This window comes from Andrographis paniculata, unplaced genomic scaffold (genome assembly GCF_009805555.1).
Source record: "Andrographis paniculata isolate CXL003 unplaced genomic scaffold, ASM980555v1 Contig32END, whole genome shotgun sequence".
Classification (NCBI taxonomy): Eukaryota; Viridiplantae; Streptophyta; class Magnoliopsida; order Lamiales; family Acanthaceae; genus Andrographis; species Andrographis paniculata.
Window position 1 is genome coordinate 5,051,871 of NW_026137565.1, and position 21,910 is coordinate 5,073,780.

The following is a 21,910-nucleotide window of genomic DNA, read 5'->3' on the forward strand; positions in this document are numbered from 1 at the left end:
ACTCCCAAAATGCTGATATATCATTCTGCTGTCAGGACAGACAGATGTTAATATATCATTCTGGTGGTCAGGACATGACAGGATAGGATAGGAAGACAAAGGAATCTACATATACTAACTAGCCTACCATCTATCTAAAACAGTAGCTAAACTATCCACACACTTCTTTGCTATCTTGGCAATAATTAGGCAAATTTCTAAACTGAAAATTCTTCAAGAATGTAGTCTACTTAGTTCCCCTTTTTATTCATTAACACACACATTGAATTGAGGAAACTTAACATACTTATTACATTTCTGTCTGTCATTGCAGATATCTGCAAGAATGAACAATGCTGACTGACATCAAGAAAGTTTATTTTTATTTTTTTTACTTTCTTTGTGATGGTGTAAGAATATGATGAGCATGGAGTTTTACCAGAAGAGCAGGTAAATTAGATACATAGATAAGCATGATTATGGAATGAGAAGACTCAAGAAAGTGATGTTGAGCAGCCCTAATTCATAAGCACATGAGCTGGCCCTTTTAATTTCTTCATGTCTGTGTAGTGTAATTGTAGTGATTAGGAATTCCTTTCACCACCATATAGCCCTCCTTCCTTGCCAAAAATATTCCTCTTCACCTGATCAACATTAATTATTACAACCTCGGAATTAATAATTTTTTGCTTAGAAATTATTCTTATTAGCTTCTTCTTCACCTGATTAAGATGATGATGATGATGATCTGCAGGATACTCCTTGTTAGTCTTCTGTTTCTGTCTCATGAACTGATTAGTCATGTATGAAACCTGCAAAAGATCAAAGAAAAATGGAAAATTATATATCTATGCATATATATAAATTGATAACAACAATAGTAACTGTAATGATTGGAGGTGTGAGTCTGATGAATTAATTACCTTTGGACTGTTTACAGGAGAACTTGCAGTGTCCTCCAAATCATAGTCCACTGGAGGTATGACTTTGTTCTTATGCTTCTTATTATTATAAGCAGTGAAGTGATGATGATCATCTAATTTCTTGGCGGCTGAAAACCCTACCTGATTATAATTACAGCAATCATTGGCAGCAGTAGTGATCAAGTGATTGTTCTTATAATTAATCTTGACTGCAGAAGAAGCTGCATCAGACACAAGAGAAGGGCTCTCCTCCAATTCAGAAGACAAACAACCACCATTGTTCTCACACATGAAACCCTCAATGTAAAAAGTCCAGCTGCTCTCTTCAGGACCACACTCTGCACCATCATTCTCCATATCTATATATATATATATATATATATCACTATTCCACCACACCTGCACAAGAACTTAAACACAAATAATGATCAGGGAATACACAGAGATGATCAGTTGACTGAAGCTAGCTGAAAAAGCTATGTGTGAAGAACAAGATATGGGGTATTGTGTATATATACATACATATATATATTTTCTCTCACACACACACACAGGCAGAAAGCAAGATTGTTTACAGGAAGAGAAGTATATAGATATATATATGCAGTGTGGAGGATGTATGATGTGGGGGCAAGTGATGATGAGGCCTGGTTGGTGAGTTGTGGTGTGCTGTGCTGACTAACTGCTAATTAACAGAAGAGAAGAATAAAGGTTTGACCTTTCGATAATTATATTAGAATATCAACACCACAGATTTGCTAAATCTTTGTTGCCCTTCAATGGCTTCTGACAAATTTTTTTTTGGGTTATATAAATTAATATTCAGAATAACGTTGAAGAGCTGAGGTTGCTGCTGGTGTCATCGGCCACACCTGTTACATGTACTGCTCTCTCTCTCTCTCTCTCTTTCTCTCTCTCTCTTGATATATATATTATACTTATTGTCCTGATTTCTCTAATCATTGATTATTTCCCTTATATCATTTTTTTTTTTTTTTTTCTTTTGGTTAATGTATAAGGCTTGTTTTTGAGATTCTATAGCTAATTATTTTATGAATTTGCCGGCCATTTTAATAGAAGTTTTTAATGCTTGATGAAATTATGAATATTATCCTATATATATATATATATTTATACAAATTTTAAACAAAGGTGAAGTTTTTTTAATAATTTAATTTTGTTTATTTATATTTTAGATGATGAAATTTGAGTGGGAAAGTTCCTATTTTCATTATTGGCAATGCAATAAGGATGTGTTTGTACTGTCAATAATTATCTTGTATTTTTGGGACAGACAATCTTTTGATACCCGAAGCTAACTAAATACAGTAACTTTCTCTTTTTATTACCTGATCAGTGTTTTTACCTTCTCCCTCCTTTTAAAAACAATGTAATAATATGATATGAATTTTAAATCTATACATGAATAAATATTAGATAAATTAAACATAATTAATAATTAGTTCTTAATTCGTACAGCTTCAGGTTTTTAAAAATTGTTAATAAAGGAACCAAGACATGGTTTGGGCATTTGACTTAATTACAAAATTAATTATTAACTAATGAATAAATTGGTACTCATTATCTATATTTGTTTACTTATTGTTATAATTATATATATATATATATTTATATGGTAGAATAAAATAAAATAAAATAAACTGCACCAAACCCACCAATAAAAATTAATATATTAAATTTGGAAGAGACAAAAAGACAAACATTGTGTGTGACTCCCACAAATTGAAATCTGCATCTGCATGAATTATTATTACTGTTAGCTTATTTAAAAGGAGACAACATGAGGCAGTACATATTCAAATTTTGTGAACTTATAATAAATATGGACAGAAACACATCGAAGAGGCAACACAAATATAATATAAAATTACTTATCATAGTATTTTTTTTTTATTTATTTATTTTTCATCTTTAAAATATTAGATTTTTTAAAATTTATATTCAATTTTTATAATATAAATATAAACCACACAAAATATAAAGTAATTTTGCATTGTTGTTTTTTTTAAATATTGTTATGTTAATGGTTATTTACTAAATCAAATCTAAATTCAGCTCACAATAAATTTGAATGTCAAGTAAGATATTTATTGAACTTTTTCCCAAATTGATTGGAACAAGCTAGAGCTCATCAACTCCACTCAATATATATATTGATAAAAAATGAAATATATCTTAAAAAAAAAAAAAAAAGAAATGTATATATATATATATATATATTAAAATATTAAATTTGTTTAGCCTACAGTATTCTTCTGTCCTTTTTTTGTTTTTTTTGACTATCTTTATTGTAAATGTTAAATCACTAACATATGTCAATCTTTTTAATATGTGGAATGACCATTTTTGACAAATTATATATATATATATATATTATTAAAGTTCAATTCACAAAAAATTCAGGTCTAATATTTAAATCAAATGTATAATTCTATAAGATTTACTAACTTTTTTTAGATGAATTGAATTAATTAGGGTCACATAATTCTAAATTGGTTATAAACTGCACATTTCTATAAATTTCAATAATTGTTAGAAGTTTGTATAGAAAAATTGTACATTTTTACAAGGAATGTAATGTTACATTATAATTTTTTTTTTTAAATCGTCATACATAGCAGAGCCCGAGATTTCATAACATTTGTTAACGAAGAAATTAAATAAATTATAAGTACAAAATTATATATCTAAATTCAAAAAGCATAACATTATAAAAATTAAAAAGAAGCTAAATACGAGAAAATTGCCTCAATGAATTAACAAGGATAATGGAAGGCTTGTAGTTTTTTTTTTTTTTTTTTTTTTTTTTTTTTTTTTTACTTTAGGTTGTTTTAGTATTTTGGATTTCAAATTATTTAAGTGAAAATGTGCTTTGAATACATTGAATATAATAGTATTTTAAACGAAAATTTTTACCATTTTTTAAAAGATTAGAATAGTCGTGGTAATGATGTGAAAATGAAAATGAAAGAATGCATAAATTTATTTTTGTTTTAAAAAGAAAAGAAAATGTCATAGCTAGATGTAGTTTAATTAAAATTGAATGAATTTATTTTTGTTTTAAAAAGAAAAGATTTTTTTTTTCTTTTTTTTGTGCAGGACTTGTGATTATGAAGTTATGGGTTCAAACCCTCGATGCCTCATGTCACTTGATTTTTCCGTCGGGCCTAGTTTGCAGGCTGTTAAGTTCGGCCGGGATAGCGAAAAAAAAAAAAAAAATAAATGAATTTTTAGCCAAACTTCAAAGAATTTAATGATACACAACATATTTATTTTAGCAGTTGGAGAAACGTAGTTATCAAAAACACGTGTGGGATATTTGAATTCATCCAATCATTTATTTGAAATTGTTTCTATTCTCTATTATTTCAACCAATCAAATCAATCTCTCTCTAATAAAGATTCAAGTCCTTTATTATTATTATTATTATTTTATTTTTTTCTAAATTTTCAAAGTTTAGAAACTCTGAATTAAAACAAAACATAATTCTATTGATGTAAAAAAAATAAAAATAAAAAATTACCACTCAATTTGATCAACAACCAAACTTGTAATTTGAGGTTTATTCAAAATGTTTTTCATTTATTATATTGAGAAAGTCTATATTGCGAAAAGTAAAAGGGTATGCATAAATTAATGGATGGTCACAATTTAAAATGTGCTTGTTTAATATTTATTTATCTATAATTTTGGATATTTTGATTGATTTTTATTATTATAGACATACGTTGCATTTTTTTTAGTAATATTTTTAAGAATTACAAATAAACTTAATTATAATTATGTACAATATGTTAATAATTTTAGTGAAATTTAATCGTGATGAATTCTATACCTACTTATGAACAAATATCAATTTTCTGCATAAATTAATTTCTCGTCTAAGAAAAATAACCAAATGAATTGTGTCAATTCTTGAAAAGTCACATCTCATCGAAGAACTGTACCAATTTCGTAAAAAATCACATTCAATTAAAAATATTTATTTTTGCTGTCAAAATAAAAAGATTACAAATTATTCCTACAAAGTTGTTTTTTGTAATACCAAATGTAGGGTTGAAATAAAAGTGAATCTAAAACACAATCGGATACCCATTATTTTTTTTTACCCTACCAATTTAAAATTCTCCAACATAATACTCCATCTTACCTGAATCAATTTGCTTTTTTGCACAAAATTTTAAAAATAATAGTATTATACTCAGATGCAGTAAAAATAAAAATAAAAAGTATATTAATAAAAATAATGATATTTCTATAATATATTTTAAATTTGAAGGGTATTTGTAACGTTAATGAATATTTTGTTATGAAATAAACCAAATATGAAAAAAAATGGATAGATGATTAAAGAACTAAGAAGTATGTAGGATCTTTGTGATGAGGATGAATTAATTTTAGGAATTTTTCACCATTTCGATTGGGACAAACACCACATCCATCCATGCACCCATCCATCTTTTCTTCACAAGATTTGTCATTGATCTCGACCACACAAATATATACATACATATATTATATATATATATATATATAGAGAGAGAGAGAGAGAGAGAGAGAGAGAGAGTTGTATAAATTATTAGGTAAAAGTAGTTCTCATCTCATGAGGTTAACAGTACCAAAACTGCCAATTTCCACACTGTCTTTGCAATTGACATTCTACCAATTATTTCTACTCTCTCTCTCTCTCTCTCAACATTCAGAGGATAATACCAATAATAAAGACAACCTCGTCAAAATCAGCTATATGATCAAACAGGTATTTGATTCAACAAAGATTGTTTGTGTTCAAACCAAATTAAAATGATAGCAAGAGAGTGACAAAATGGTGAGGAGACTTATCTGGAAATCACTTTCATGAAGCGATTTATGGACGAGAAGATGCCGGCTGCTTGATCAAACAAAGACGGCCCCTTCTCCGGCGACATCTTGTCTTGATCACCAAAAATTATCTAACAAACCAAGAACAACAATAATCAACCTTTCTAACACAAACAATCTAGATGCTGTTTCTTACACTGACCTCGAGGTCTTCAATGTCAGGACGACGTATGAGTTCCCTGGCAAGCAGATACCTGTTGGGTCGCTCGCTGTCGTCGTAAAAGACCTTCCATAATCTGATGTGAGAATATATTCCCAAGGCTTACATTACACACTTGGAAAATTCGTCAAAAGCAAACAAGGAAATCGTAATTATTTTAGTGTAAAAACTAGCTAGATGAACTTTACTTACCCAGGGTAACATCTGAACACGGCGCCGGTGGGAAGAGGTTTCATTGAGTAGACAACTGTGAATGTGCTGTGAGTTAAAAACAATCGTGTCAGAAAATAGTTAAGACTCAAAGCAGCTCGTTTCATGGTATATATATTTAATGCTCACAGATTCATGAAAAAATCGAGGCTTTAGTTCCTAGAATTCTTTGAACAATAGAGATGGAATGAATCAAGCTTGAAGTGTCATGTAATTATTTCTAATCTGGAACAATGGAACCTTCAGAAAAGTACCTTAAGAAATCACGCCGTAGTCTACGGACATTGATGCCAACTCCAACATCCTCGCTAATTAGCCGTGGGTTCCACATGATAAGAGGCCTAGGCTAATTATATTTATGGAATTTAGTTAGAACCAAAAGCAAATATTTTCCAATGAACAAGCATTCCACGAATCGAGTGCAATGCAAACAAATTACATTAAGCTACCCTGTATTCCAAATAACTTGTAAAAAGATAGACATCTCATACTAAAAATTCGAGTTTAACACAATGATAATGGATAGGGTAGATCAAAGAGTGATAAGAATTATTTAACAAATTAAGACTTTGGCTCGAAATTTCATTTATGAACAAGGTAAAACGCAGCATTACATAAATCAAAACTTTCTTATTTCATTCCTACATTTCAAAATGATACATTTCTTCTGAAACCCAAACCATTTGAACCTGTGTTGGTAGTTCTATGTACTAGGTGATTCTATTGCAATTTGAAAATATATGTTATAAAAGAGATTACGCCAATACCGAATCGTATGAGAGACTAGAAGCAATCTTTTCGACAAACCCAAGCATCTGATAATCAGGAACCACCATCACAACAATCTCATCTTCATTAGTTACAGGCTTTCGGTCCCCCAAACTGCATAAATAAACTGGCAATTGTATGATATAAAAGACCATAAAAAAAAGAATAGTAAATTAATGTTGCACCTCATATTCGGATTGAAAACTCCTAGACTTGTTTATATAATGAGAGCAATGGCTTTCTTCATTCAATGTGAAGAGTTAAAAAAAACCATAACAAGAAAGTATTTTCACATAATGGATCGTATTGTATGATCTTCATACAAAGTACTTTTGCTATACATTTGAAGTCATGGAATATAAAACAGACGGATTCAAATGCCAAAAGGAGTTGCATATACAGTAATTACAGATATTAAAAAATAAAAATAGAACTTTTCTGATTTAATATCTACCTAGCGAATCCAAATGCGGCGTCTTTCCACTGATATTTTAGTAGTGCAGCAGCTCCAGCATCTGGAAATATGGCTTTAACTCTCTATATCCAAAAAATGTCTTACATCTCATCAACCGAAAATAAACGAGGGCCAAAGCTGCATCCATCCAACTAATATAAAAGATTTATGCTGGGCTAAAGTATGTTTTTTGCAACCTATATGTTTTGTGCATCAATTAAATTTTTGGCAGAGATGAAATGAATTCAATATATCCACAATATATATATAAGAATAGCAATATATGAATTGGCTATAGTTATAATTCTAGAAATACCACAAACCAACCTGACTTCCTGTTTCTTCAATAAGTGTATCCAAGAATATCTTCGATAGCTCCCAGAGCTCCACTTGTGCTCCTTCGTCATCAAGGAATTGCAGCTGAGGAATTAATAACTCAACCTACAGGAAAAGAAGATTAAAATGATAATAAATATTGCACCATCACTGAAATTCCCACTTAAACACTATCGTAGTAACACATAAATTTATAACCAGCAAACAGCAATCATTCATGATCATGAGAAAGTTATTCTATTCCTTTTATCTTCTTTATTCCCCCTATGAAAGTTTATTATCATCAAAGTCATCGTTTCACAATTCATAAATCAAATGGAACACACTTAAACAGCACAGTAAGTACAGATTTACATATACATACTATAGCTCTCATCCCTCCAGAGGAAACAAACTGTGCACTTGCTTGCCCCGACTGTCGAACGGCACCTTCCAAATCAGAAGGCAAGCAACTGAAATATAAAAGGAATGAAATTAAGAAATACTTGCATAGGTCTCAGGTGCAGAGGGATGAAGCCATGAAATGAATCAAAATAAAAGGCAACTAATTTCAACTAAAGTAGCATCGCCGAAATGCATTTTGGAAATTGATGATACAGTTATGACTAGCCAAAAAGGCCATAGTAAGTTTATGTCATTAGCTCGTATGAACTAATAAAATTTGCCTGTTTCCTGTACGGACCCCAAAATTGAGCCACGAAATCCGCTCTGATTCTGAAACTAGAAAAGCTAAGTGATCATGGCGACAAGATGAAATTCCAATCAATTGATAATCTGCCGCATGTAATCAAGTTAAGATTGGGAACATTGAGACTGATCATATCGCCAAAAAAGCTATGCAGAATTCACAAATTTTCATGATAAATTTCTGAAAGCAAAACGAAGCTATAATCCTATTGATTGTTTTTCAATGTATCTAAGCCACGAATTTAACCATATTTGGTTCTAAGAACAAAATTCACAATCACAGCAACAGACAGACGGACAATTTAGGCGAACAAAAGTAATAACAATCCTCAAAATAAACACAGCTGCAGCAACACCTGTCATCCTCTTGAGCTTGCTCGACTTGCTCAATTGAAGCTTGTTGTGTGTTGTCTTCTTCCGGATTTTCAGGGCCCTGGAATTTCTCGAACTTGGCGCGCATCCTTGAAGTGGAGATGAGACCCAAGTGTGATGTTCGACCAGGACATAGCGAAGGGAGAGATGCGGAGAAAGTGGCGGTGGAGGGCAGTCGCGGAATGGAGGCCAAGCAAGTCGCCGGGCTCAAAAATGTTGAGGAAACCATCTCAGCCAGCCACTGAACAATCTTCGTTCCTGAAGCTGAAGCTGCAGCAGATATAATAAAATAATAGTTTCAGACTTTTGTTGGATGTAATTTTCGGAAAATACTGCAAAAATGTTTAAGACATTTATAGTATTAATCAATTTAATTAACCATTTTTTTTACTCTATAAATAAATATTTAAATATTGTTTATAAATTAATTCATATTAATTATAAATAAAGTATGCAATTAAGTTATTCATAATAAATTATATTCCACTTATTATGTCCGTCCCACGTTACTTTCCTTTTTTCTTTAAAATGATTATCCATTTTAATTTTCTTTTAAATTTTTTAATTTAATTTTTTTAATTTTAGTTAAACTAATTAGTTATCTTAATACATTCTACAGTGATCAAAACTCCAACCAGACACGGAGGTAGTAATATTTTATTATTTTTTTAAGCATGTTATTGCTATTTAAAAAATTTTATATAATATAAGTAAATAAAAATATATATTTATTTATTTATTATTACCACAAATTAATTTTATATAAAAATTTTTAAAAATAAATAAAAATATTTATTAATTGAAGAAAAAGATAAATAAATAAGTTTTAATTTAATAAAATATTATTGGTACTAGCTCATTTTCAGCTAATTTGTCCACTTTAGGTGGGATATGAAGTTTTAGGTATTACTTCATCGGTCCTAGGAAAAGTGTATAGGTAGACACTAGAAAATATAATTAATAAATAATTAAAAAATTTATTAATAAAAATAATTATTGTATAATAAAAATAATTATAAATTGAAATTAAAATAACTAAATAATTTAATTAAAATTAAAAAAAATTATAAATTATAAACTTTAAAATATAATTAAAATATATCATTATATTTCAAAAAAAGAATGATAAATTATATGTAACGGACAAAAATAGTAAAAAAATAATATTATAATATACTATCATTAAACTAAAGTTCATTAGCTATAAAGTACATATTTTATTTATCTATTTATATTTACTTTGAAATTTTTATCATAGTTGTACTATTTCAATTTTAACTTTTTCAAAAATATTATCAAATACATTTATGTTTAATTTATTATATTATTAAAATTTTAGAAATGTTGGGAGAAAACAATGAGATTATATTATTGATTATCAAAATAAAGAGAGGCAATACAAAACAGATTCGATAGAATTAAATTTAAGTAATCTAATCCATGAATAAGATAAATTTAGATATAAATCTACTAAATCAATATATATTTATATTAAATTTTATAATTATTTCAATACAAAATTTTATTCTACAAAATAAGATTAATAACTAAAATCTAGCAAATAAACACATTATTCTAAGAATTTAAAATATGGCCTGTCTATAGACTTGCAGAAAAGGTTTTAAACCGCCGGTTGCGAACCGCCGGTTTTATAATTATTATAATGATTAAAATGAATGGATAGGATTTAGTAGCCGTTAAAACTGGATGGACAAGATTTAATTACGCCTTTAAACCGGCGGTTTGAACCAAACCGGCGGTTTAGTGACCGTTATATTTAATTTTCTACAAATACCTGGGCTCATTTGATGTAATTTTCACACCAAACTCTGAAATTTGCTCTCTAAATTCTCAAAGCTGCTCTCATTTCTCTCTTGGCATTTCTTTTTTTTTTTATTTTTATAAATTTGCTTTCTCATATAAATTTATTTATTTCTTATTTAAAAATAAAAAAATATGTCACAGGGCTCATCTTCTAGCTCCAGTGTAAAAGTGAAGACTGTTTCTTTAGGTATGGCTCCACAAAATAATTCTTCTGATTACAAGGTAAATAATTCTACAATTTTATTTAAATATATATAATGATATGATTGCTAGGAAAGAATTCGCTAAATTTGTATGTGCAAATGATTTGTGTTTTGAAAAATGGATTACTAATTCTTACCATCCTTCGGCCAAAAGAATTTGGCGTTCTACACGTATTCGGGATATTGATAAAATGGTTGTTGAATGGAAAGTTGAACTGATTAATATATTTTCTAATTTGAAGAATAAGGTTTCAATATGTTCGGATATTTGGAGAGATCCTTGTCGAGAACATTGTTATATAAGCATTGCATGTAATTGGATCGATGATTCTTGGATTTTACAAAGACGATTAATTGCATTTAGAGAGTTTGATGTAGAACATTCAACATATAATATTTTGCACGGAATAAATTCGATTTTGAAAGAATATAATTTAGTTACAAAAAAAATTTTCTATTTCATTTGGTAATGTAAGTACTAACACGACTAGTTTAGAATCCTTAATTCAAATTTGTCGACCATCAATTAGTGGTAAAATTTTTTATATTAGATATATTTGTAGTATTTTAACTCTATGTGCTGAAGATGGTATTTCTTGTTTACAAAATTATATTTATCCTATAAACAAGTTATTTCTTATTTAATAAGACATGCAAACGGTGGAAAAAATATTGTAAAAAAAATAACATTATGCTAGAAAAATTTTCATTTAATAGCTCAATTTAATGGATTTCAATTTATAAAATGTTGCGTAAATCTTATAAATATAAAAATGCATTGTGTGATTTTTATTCACAAGAAGCAAAAGAATGTGGTTTTACACTGAATCCACGATGGGATTTATATTCAAATTTATGCGATATTTTACAAGTATTTAATGATGTTGTTAATGAATTATCTTATATTTATTATCCTACTTCTAGTATAGCCGTAGATCATTGTGTTAAAATTGCACTGATTTTAAATGGACATACTTCATATTCTTTGTTACAAAATGCAATTGTTTTAATAAAAATTAAATGGTTAAAATATTTTTTACATATTCCTAATATATTTTTACTTGCTAAAGTATTTGATCCTAGAGTAAAACTAGATGGCTTAGAAGAATTATTAACAATATTCATTATTTTCCGAAAAAGATGACGACATTCCTCAATCTAATTTAATTATATTTAAAATTAAACAAGTTTTAATGCATATTTTTAAAGAGTATAAAATTCAATATGACCGTGATATAAGTTATAGTAGTACCGGAAGCCAAGATACTAATAGTAAACATGGTTATATTATTTGGGGCAGTTTGCGTTTACCATCCCAACTTTTACGTTATTGTAATTTTTATGATGTCAAATTAAAAAATCGAACAAATTTAAATCCATATCAAGAACTTGAAAATTATCTAACATCTTCGTTTGAATATGACGACTTTGAATTAGATAAGTTTGATATTATAAAATGGTGGTCGAAGAAAGCATCCACTTATCCTATCATATTCTTAATTGCAAGAGATATATTTGCATGTCCTGTGTCAAATATTTCAATCGACGAAACATTTAGTATGTATGAAAATATATCGAATACAAAATATTCTAAATTGACCGCTGAACAATTAGAAAATCATTACTTGTTTGCCGATTGGGTGAAGGCCAAAGACCGAACACAACACGAACCAATTAACACAAACTCAAGCGATGAAGTTCAAAGTACGACCGAAAGTGATAATTAATTATTTGAAGTATATACATAGGCAACACAATTTAAAAATTTTTACCTTATAAATTTTATTATAAATTGTATTATGATTGTAATTTTTAATTTATACTATTTTGTAAAAATTTTTGCTGTATTTTAGTTTAATATTTTTAAAAAATAAATAAATACATAGGCAACACAATTAAAAAAATTTTACCTTATAAATTTTATTATAAGTTGTATTATGATTGTAAGTTTTAAATATATTTTGTAAATTTGTTTTCTGTATTTTAATTTAATACTTTAAAAAAAAAACCAAAAAAACCCAAAGGGGACGTTCGCAAAGATTGAAACATTTCATTCCCCGGCCATTTCGAACGTCCCCAAAATCAGCGAGAAGAAAGAACCACCGAAATCGAATCGGAAATGGCAGATTTCGTGGAGGCCGAGAATGCAGAAGCGATATTTACCAGAATCGAGCACAAATCCCGCAAGATCGAGAGTCTGCTCAAACAGTAAGTAAAATGATGGCCGGTCGATCCACACCATTTCGTCATCATCCCCTCCCTCGATTGATCGCTCTGCTCTGCTTTGCTTTGGATTTCAGGCACAAACCAGTGGAGGCTCTCAAGACGGCTCTGGAAGGTTCCCCACCTCGCACTGAAGACGAGCGCTGTAAGGTTTGTGTGTAATTATTGTCATTTTTTGTTTTTGGCGATTCTAGGGTTTTTATGAATTAGGCATTGATTGAGTTTTATGTTTTTGTAATATGTTTTGGGAGACAGTCTGCAAACTGGATTGTGGTGCACAGAGCGATAATGGCTATTAAAGATGTGGATAGTTTGATGTCGTCCCTTGATTCCGAGTACTATGATGTCCTAATGAAGTAAGTGTTACTGTATTATTGCCATTACTATTATCATTATTATTGATTTTTGGTTACATTTTGGTTTAGAACTTTCAAGAAAAGCATTGGAATAGATGATGTCTTGATCCAAAAACAAATGCAGTCTTTGTTTGATTCTTGATTGCCTTGTAGTTGGGGTTTGATGGATTTTATTGTGGTTACAAGAGATATAATATCTTGCAAAACTAAATTCTGTTTGAATTTTTCTTTGGTTGTCATTTTTTGACCAACCTGAGGCATAAGGGTAAGATCAGATCAGATCAATCCATATAGCTTGATCATAAATTTAACATACCAAATGTAGTGTAGTGTAGTGTAGGCCATAAAGTTCTTATTTCTCGAAGACGGTTTATTTTTTAAGTTTCTATCGACATTTTTTTATTCTATTGTGACAATTTTGGTAGGTACTTGTATAGAGGGCTATCGACCGGAGATCGTCCCACATGTGATCAGTGTTTAAGAATCCATGAGAAGCTGACAGAGAGAGCTGGTTTAGGGTGTATATTAAGAACACTGGCAGACAAAGTTAACACTGTTTAGTCATGGAATCCCAGTTGAGATGAGATTTATGTCCTGTTTTAACATTTTATTATGGTCTTTTATTTTCAATGTCAATCACAAACTTGTGCATTGCTGCCTGCCAAATTTGAAACAAGTAATGGCACCGTGTAATCAAATAATAAGCCTACATTTCTTCACCATGCAATAAGATTAGTATTTTCACCATATAAAAGTAAAACTACCCAAGTGTTTGCAATCCAAATTCAGGTATAAAATATAACAAAAAGCAAATGTTTTTGCACAACTCTCTGGTCCTTTCATAACAAAAATCAATGGATTGCTCCGAGGAAGCAAATGTAAGAAATAATGCATTTTTTTTCATATAACAAATTAGAAGTATATGCATCTAATATACAACAAAACTAACTTATGATCCGCCTGCCTAACGATAATAACTTTTACTGATCCTTCAACTCTTGTCACTAACAAAATTTATAGTAGGATTACCAACAATTCATTCCCATTTCACATTGAACTGCCTTCTTCTGTATGCTGCAAATTCGTGTCCACTATTCAAGAAAATTAAGCTTCTTGCTCTAGTGGAAACCATTCCTCGGGCCACTTTGGATATGCGCGCTTGTACAAGCTCATGCATACAGTGTCGTGTTGCTGGAGAACACCATTAAATATGCACTTCATAGCACCTGGCACACAATGACAACACAAGTTTACTCAATGTTTGTTTGGACAGTGGTGATGAATATGTAGTTCTAAGCTCTAGAACACATAGTAGAAATTGTTAAAAGGGAATTATGTAAAAACTAGAACAGGTAAAAATTGTCAAGTACAGACTACATAAACAAAACATAAAACAGGGGGACTTTTGTAGTCCATGCCCCATGGAATAAATGATAAATCTAGCCAAAAAGTTAATCAGGGGATTTGACATACCATGTGTTCCTACAGGCTCTTTGATGCGACCACGACGACCGCATTTTGTCCAGAGTTCGGCAGGCTGCAATTGATAACACAAAATAACAATAAGGGGAATTGAAAGAGATGGATTGGCAAGTAATAAGTTCAATTCATCCATTAAGGTGCAATCCTACCTTGAACCATTTCACATCCTCTGGATTATGAAACATGTACCTCACAGTAGACTTTGATTTGGACACACGCTGTGGATAACTGCAATAGACATGTCATATTTAGTGAGTTGATATACCAAGTTCAGTAGAAAAATTTCATTCTATGGCTATATTTCAACCATCAATTGCAGTAACTAAAAACAAATGATAATGGCAAAAGGAATTAATATGGATTTTCCAGACATTAATAAGAGTATGTTGCATCCCAGAAATGGAAGAAGCATGCTTAACTCAAAAGAAAGTACAGAAACCAGCAAATTCAAAATCATGTACATGAAGCATATACATAAATAGCACACAGCACACAATAAAGTGAAGGCTCTTTGTATGCATTGTTGCATGCTTTAGCACATATAGAACAATAACAGAATAACGTCGCAATAATTATCAACAAAATTTCCAAATAGGCAGGGCTTAAGAGCACCCTAACCCTAACTCAGACTAGAGTATATTTTGTGCACATAACCCAACTTATAGCATGTAAAACTAATCTCAATATATGATGATCCTCTGACTTAATGTTTAAAGATAAGCTCAAAGTATATACTGGGATATACAAAAAGTTAAATAATTGCATTGAATAGGTAGAAAGTGAAGCAATTTCAGTAGGAAACTAAGTGAGGTTTCGTCCAACAATAACTACTCTGGGTATGCCTTGTTAAAAAGAAAAGGTAAAACATATCAAGTTAGAAAAAAGAATGTCTTGGAAATAGATTTTTTTCGTCATTTATGAAAAAAACATTAAAAAAAATAAAAGAAAACACATCTGTAAAAGAATTTATTGTGGAACGAATTGAGAGAGAGATAAAACCTATCAACAACATGAAAGATATATTTCACAGGGACACAGCCATCATTAGAACACATCATGAGATATTGATAAACTTTGATTATTCTTACCCAGTTAAGATAATTTTCTTGAGAATAATCCTATCAGCATCTACACTTCTTAATGAACCAACAGCAGCAACAGCAGGAGAAGCACCTTCTTGGCTCTTCAAGGCAATTAATGGAAGGGAAGTAAAAGATATTGGAGCAAAAATTGAAGCAATAGAAAAACGGCCTGCGTGAAGAAATCTCTCCATTTTGTGCTTGTTTGAATCGATACTATCAGAAGAAAAAATTGGCCTGTGTAGTCAAGCAAAGTTCAGATGGTTAAGTGCATAGCTTTCTTCTTTCTTTCTCTCTCTCTCCCTCTCTTCATATATATACATATATTTTCTTTTCCTATTTTTTTCTGAAAGATAAGATAAGAAGAAAGTTACCTTGATATAAACTGCCGGAAGCCAACATGAAATATGAACTCTTCCTTAGCTTTTATAGGAGCATCATACGAATCATGCTTCTTAATGCTACAGACCCATATAAGTTGGACATTATTAAATATGTATATATATATCAACTTGAGTATTGAAGAAGTCAATCAAACAAGAAAGTGGGTGCAAAAAAAGTTACCTAAAATGGAGAACAGATACTTTAGACTCATGCTGTAAAAGACCAGAGGCCACTACTGGCATCCTGTTCGCCAACATGCATAGCTTGGATGCAAGCTCATGCCTTATGTCCTTGATATAAAGCCTTGCATATGAGCCAGCTGGTATGCCGTGCTCTAGCTCTTGCTCCATATCACAAGCTTTTGTAAGAACATGCTTTTGTGTTCTTGTATAATTTTCGAAGGCAAAAATCCTAGAATATTCAGGAGGCAAAGATTCCTACAAAATCATAAATTAGTCAAACAGGATTCACAAGCAGGGCAGTTCCTTCGATCTAAGATAATAACATACTTTGGGGTCCCAAGATGAAGTTCGGAAAGACTTAAGACCTCTATACTTTGCAAATCGCTTTCGAGCAGGGACGTCCAAAGGTGTATCCACTTCATCGGGAAATTCTGAATTGTACCAGACGTAAGTTAAAACTTCAATTGGAAAGAAGGAATATCAACACCAAGATACTTACCCTCATCTTCAGCATGTGCTTCTTTGATTTTTCTAATCTGGTCTGCTATCTGCTCATTGGTTAGGTTGTCGCCTTCCTGTACACAAAACTTACTTGTTGACACTCAATGTATAAAGGGACCTTGTGTAGAAAATTGGAAAAAATCAATACATTTCTATAATTCTAACACCACAATCCCCTTATTTCAGGAAGAAAGGTCAATTTCAATTAGTTTTATTGTAGCCTAGCCTTCATTCCTAAATAGGAAATTGTCTTTGAGAAAATGATATGGCGTCCAAAATATATCCAAAATGCATAGAAGCATTTAACAAAATGGGACCCAAAGCATTCCGGGACTATTGAACATATAGATGAAAGCCACTAGAATGATCCAGGGAATATAGCATATCTAAGAACGATCATGCTTGGATCCAAGCGACTTCTTGGTTCACCAATGCAGAAATACGATCTGTTTTTCAATGTGGAATACTATATAGTATATATATATATTGCTTGAGCGGATTGACAATATTATCATTTACCATTAGAATTACCTACCATCATTACAGAATCAGCTTCGGTTTCTTCATCTGAATCTCGAAGATTTAGGGAAGCCTGATCATCATCAAAGCCAAAGCCATTCCGGAGCTTTTGGTCTAGATTGTCGCTCTGCCCAACATCCATAGCCATACCATCATCTTCAATTCCATCGCTATCAGAATCATCGACATCAGAATCATCCAAAATCCATGCAGCCTGCAAAACATTCAACAATCAGAGGTGAAAAATCTCAGAAGGAAAACAAGCAACTTAAAGACTGGGAAAAATGTCCAACCTGGTATTCGGATACATCTTTAGGAAGCCTTTTGTTCTTCACCTTTTCCTCACGATTTTTTTCAGCTTCAGCCATTTCTGCCTCTGTAGGCCATGTCTGAATCAAGTAGTGAGACAATAATTAGTGCGTGTGTGTGTGGGGGGGGGGGGGGGGGGTTGCGGGGGTGCTACCTTTGAGCAACTATATCTATAGCACAAAATGTATTGGAGAGCTGAAAAGTTGTACATAATGGAAAAATATAGGAACCAAGTATCTTATAAGAGCTGAAAATCCAAATATAACACAGAATCCAATAAACAACCTGTTCTCCTGCCAAAGGATCTGGAATATTTTCAGCAACTAAAAGCTCTTGCTTCATTGGATCGGGGATAATGCACCTCAGAACCTGCGACATGTGAAAAAAAGGATTGAAGAATGAATAGAAGATAATAGTAAGTCATAGCTAGATGAAGCATGAAAGAATCATCTAAGGCTTGTCATATAAAATGATAAAATAGACTAACAATGAACCAACTCCACCAAAAGAGATTTCAGCTAATTTATCAGGCCTTGACTACAATGATTGGAAACTGCCAGCCAAAATGCAAAGGCAAATTGGCTACAAATAGAAGGCTAAGTAGTAGCATGCTCCCTAAACCCCAATTGACAAAATACCTCATGGAATAGGGTGTTATAATACCTGTATTTCATCCTCAGAGTCCATGGACTCTTCCCCTTTTCTTACATTTAGGGCACATGGATCCTTGAGAAGTTCAATTTTGGACAACTGGAAATCCCCTGCCCCAGAAACATGTACCTGATGGAGAAGCATTCAGATATAGAACAGATTCATTGGTACATTCATTACAAAGGCAGAAGTCTTCACCAGCTGATTTACGGAGAGTCCGTGTGTGCGTACATAACCAGTAAGAACAAGAGTGCATCTTTCAGGACTACAACTGTCAGCAACCACATCAACCTGTATCATGTTGAAGGTTAATACATGAGAATAAAAATTCCCACATTTATCAGACTTTTCATGCATAGTTTGATGTATAATTTCAGATGAATCATCAATGCTATCGAGTGATTTGATGTGATATCTCCAGCAATGATCATCAAAGAACCACACATGCAGCACTAGACAAAATTTAGACACGTGTGACATTCTAATCTAATTGAGGTTGTCCACCAAGAACAATGCAAATCATATGGCCTTATCCTAACATCAACAAAATGAGTACTCTTATTTCAACTTATCAACACTGGAAGAGAGCAACAAGCAATTCAAACACATACATCTAGATTTGGAGAGTTAATTTAACAATTTGCACCAATATCATGCAATAAATGTGTTTGGTATTGGATGTGGAAGTACAGCAACTAAGATGCAAGAGTCATTACAACAAGCATGTAGAGAAAATAACATGTAAATGTTAACTAGGAAATGCAGAAAATTATATCAAGTGATAGGCATGATTTGCCCTCTCATTCCTTCATATTTGTGGGTAGTGCATTTATAAGGTTAAAATAACATCGTCACTGCTAGTTTCTGAGTGAGAACAATTGCATCACCTCAAACAAAATTTTGTATGCTACTTAGAATTAGAAAATACATAAAATGTCAAAAAGAAACCTCAAATTCTGTGTTATACCTTTTGGGACATCATGTAAGATCGTTGGCTGCGCCAATGAGGAATTGCAAGCCTTTGTTCCTTGAAAAGCCACATGAACTGTGTTCAAAAAAGATGAAAACAAAATATCTTAAATTGTCAGATGATAACAGATAAAAATGGATTATGATGGACAATAAATAGTGTGATGACATTTTGAGTTGACAAAGGTATGACCAATCCCAGGATATGAATTCACCTTGTGCAGTTCCTCCTTTTTATCAGCGGGATAAAATTTACAATCTTCTGGAAATTCAGAAGCAAGCACAGAGGTGCACATCTTCTTTAGTTCATGCCTTCTTTTCGTGTCATCAGGTAGATCCTGAAGGAATATCCCAGATTATCAACATAAATTATCCAACTTCTACGAGAAAGTTGCAAACATGCAAACAAAAGATGCATGTGAAAGATTACTTACACGAATTAGAACTGTGGTGCTTGGAAGGCCCAAAGTTCTAAATACAGAAAGACATTGTGCTCCAAAAGAATCAATAAAATCACCACCATCTTCCACTTCATTTAAGGAATTCGGAGATGCTACGAATGCAATCAAATCAGCAACCTATAAGGAGCATTTTTCATAGCACCAAATGGAGATTGTATCAGTAGACTAAACAAAAGCATTACAAAGAGCAGTTCACCCCAAAAAAGAACTAAATGTACCTTTGCCATCTCCATGCATGTCAATAAATCACCATGAGGTGCTTTCAGTACCTGTTATAGATAATATCAAGTTTCAGAATTGTCAAAATTGACCTTTCATCTGGTTTATAATGAAATTAAACAGAAAGCTCATGATTTACCACATCTGATGCTTTCAAGTAACCAAAATTAATAATGGTACTAATATAGTACATAAAAACTAGTGTTTCAAAACCATGTGAGATAGAAACATCTAGATTCCAAGAGAATTTACCGTGGCTCTAAGCTTGAACTCTGATGATGCAATAGCTGGAAAACAAGAACTGTTTCCCCCTCCGGACAACAATGACAAGATGTCCTCTTCGAGAGAGTTTAAGTTCACGGATGAAGAAAGGCCGAAAAGTACCTACGGAATGCAAATAATGTAAGTTAAACCATATCAAATTCATTGTACCCCAATTTTTTGTACCCTGTGTATATATGCAATAACCATCTTATATTTATAATCGACATGTTAAATGGTTATCGGATGAATACATGTGTGCAACGAATTTGGATTACGGACATCTAATGTGTGAGCTTTGACACATAACATGCAGCATATATATATATATCTGTTTATTTTCCCCTGAAAAAAGAAAGAACTTACAATAACACGTGGAGGGCTAGATGGCCCTGATAATGCTCTCTTGTCTTTTAAAAGTGCAGCTTTCTTTTGTTCTCTCAGCTATAAAGTTGAGTACCAAATCCAAATCAGTATACGTTTGGATCGAGAAGAATCGCACAACCACTAAATCAAGATAAAAGAATGTAACAAATAATTAAGTTCGTAAGCTAAAAAAAGAAAGACACCATTTTGTTGCGTTGAAGCCGAATGGCCTTGGCCCCTTTGGTTGCATTGCATTCAGATTTTGTTTTCCTGATTTTATCTGATAGAAACGTTGCGTCACAGATACAATGAAGATATAAGTATGGTCAATCACATTCAAACCTTACTGTATAATAAGATATCAAAGGACGTAACAAACCTTTAGAAGAAACTTTGTGAACATTGCGTGAAGACTTGGAAGCAAATCTCGTTTTGTGCGCCTTGTTCAACTGAACCTTGGCTCCTGCCATGCTTCACTGGCTATTTCAAGTCGTGCTGCTGCTGCTTGTATAAGAAACCTATCCAGTACCAAATTCAGTTACTAATATACAACCTTCGGATTCAGTAGAACAGGGGGAACGAGAAATAATTACAAACAAACTAATCAAATCAATTTTGGGTGTAAATCGGTATAAATTGCAAAAAAATTAAAAAAAAAAAAAAATAGAACAAATATTCATCGAAATATATTTTTCATTGGATTAGGAAAACAACAATCAAAATTACAGCATATTCTTGAAAGGTAATCGAAATAATGAACTTACCACAGAACTCGTCGGAAAAGATGAAGACGAAGCCAGCGGAAGCAGCGGGAAGTGAAGGGGGCGGAGGAGGAGGAGGAGGATGCCTGTCTAGTCAAGAATTGGTTATTGGAAGTGAATTAGGTTTGGATCAAAAAAAAAAAAAGATTGAAGCGGGCCTCAGTATATTTGTTGTACCCACCCACTTCTTAATGGGTTGAAAATTATATATATGATCCAGACTATTTCCCCCTGAATATTGATTAAATTCTTTTTTAATACATATAATTAGAAAAAAAATCAATATTGATCTTTAAGTTTTGTTTAGATAATTATTTTAGGAAGTTTATATTTTGAAATATTTTGAAAATCTTAAAAAAATTTGTTTA

The 21,910-nt window shown here is 31.6% G+C and overlaps 4 protein-coding genes across 5 annotated transcripts; 1 reads left to right on the top strand and 3 right to left on the bottom strand.

The window, feature by feature from the left end:
* Nucleotides 1-222: 222 nt before the first annotated feature.
* On the bottom strand, nt 223-1,607 carry LOC127247451 (uncharacterized). 2 transcript variants are annotated; one of them, XM_051269283.1, is made up of 3 exons: nt 903-1,607; nt 702-791; nt 223-623 (listed from the first exon to the last, which is right to left on the bottom strand). In XM_051269283.1, exons 1-3 carry the CDS (start codon nt 1,257-1,259, stop codon nt 564-566), a joined length of 507 nt encoding a protein of 168 aa, XP_051125240.1. In that variant the 5' UTR covers nt 1,260-1,607; the 3' UTR covers nt 223-563. The 2 variants fall into 2 exon arrangements, with proteins under 2 accessions (XP_051125240.1, XP_051125239.1); XM_051269282.1 differs by having other exon boundaries at nt 223-791.
* Nucleotides 1,608-5,643: 4,036 nt separating this feature from the next.
* Nucleotides 5,644-9,082, bottom strand: LOC127247450 (uncharacterized). Its single transcript, XM_051269281.1, has 9 exons — nt 8,777-9,082; nt 8,098-8,185; nt 7,725-7,838; nt 7,398-7,480; nt 6,943-7,057; nt 6,430-6,521; nt 6,158-6,223; nt 5,948-6,041; nt 5,644-5,876 (listed from the first exon to the last, which is right to left on the bottom strand). Exons 1-9 carry the CDS (start codon nt 9,019-9,021, stop codon nt 5,763-5,765), a joined length of 1,011 nt encoding a protein of 336 aa, XP_051125238.1. The 5' UTR covers nt 9,022-9,082; the 3' UTR covers nt 5,644-5,762.
* A 3,746-nt stretch (nt 9,083-12,828) lies between these two features.
* LOC127247648 (actin-related protein 2/3 complex subunit 5A) lies at nt 12,829-14,117 on the top strand. Its single transcript, XM_051269598.1, has 4 exons — nt 12,829-13,027; nt 13,120-13,192; nt 13,298-13,398; nt 13,824-14,117. Exons 1-4 carry the CDS (start codon nt 12,939-12,941, stop codon nt 13,957-13,959), a joined length of 399 nt encoding a protein of 132 aa, XP_051125555.1. The 5' UTR covers nt 12,829-12,938; the 3' UTR covers nt 13,960-14,117.
* A 160-nt stretch (nt 14,118-14,277) lies between these two features.
* On the bottom strand, nt 14,278-21,686 carry LOC127247646 (uncharacterized). Its single transcript, XM_051269597.1, has 22 exons — nt 21,546-21,686; nt 21,161-21,299; nt 20,985-21,061; nt 20,782-20,859; nt 20,407-20,538; nt 20,154-20,204; nt 19,909-20,052; nt 19,690-19,812; nt 19,473-19,550; nt 18,704-18,796; nt 18,518-18,634; nt 18,140-18,223; nt 17,839-17,934; nt 17,562-17,759; nt 17,025-17,100; nt 16,853-16,956; nt 16,524-16,780; nt 16,334-16,420; nt 15,969-16,196; nt 15,030-15,108; nt 14,872-14,935; nt 14,278-14,624 (listed from the first exon to the last, which is right to left on the bottom strand). Exons 2-22 carry the CDS (start codon nt 21,249-21,251, stop codon nt 14,503-14,505), a joined length of 2,379 nt encoding a protein of 792 aa, XP_051125554.1. The 5' UTR covers nt 21,252-21,299; nt 21,546-21,686; the 3' UTR covers nt 14,278-14,502.
* Nucleotides 21,687-21,910: the final 224 nt, after the last annotated feature.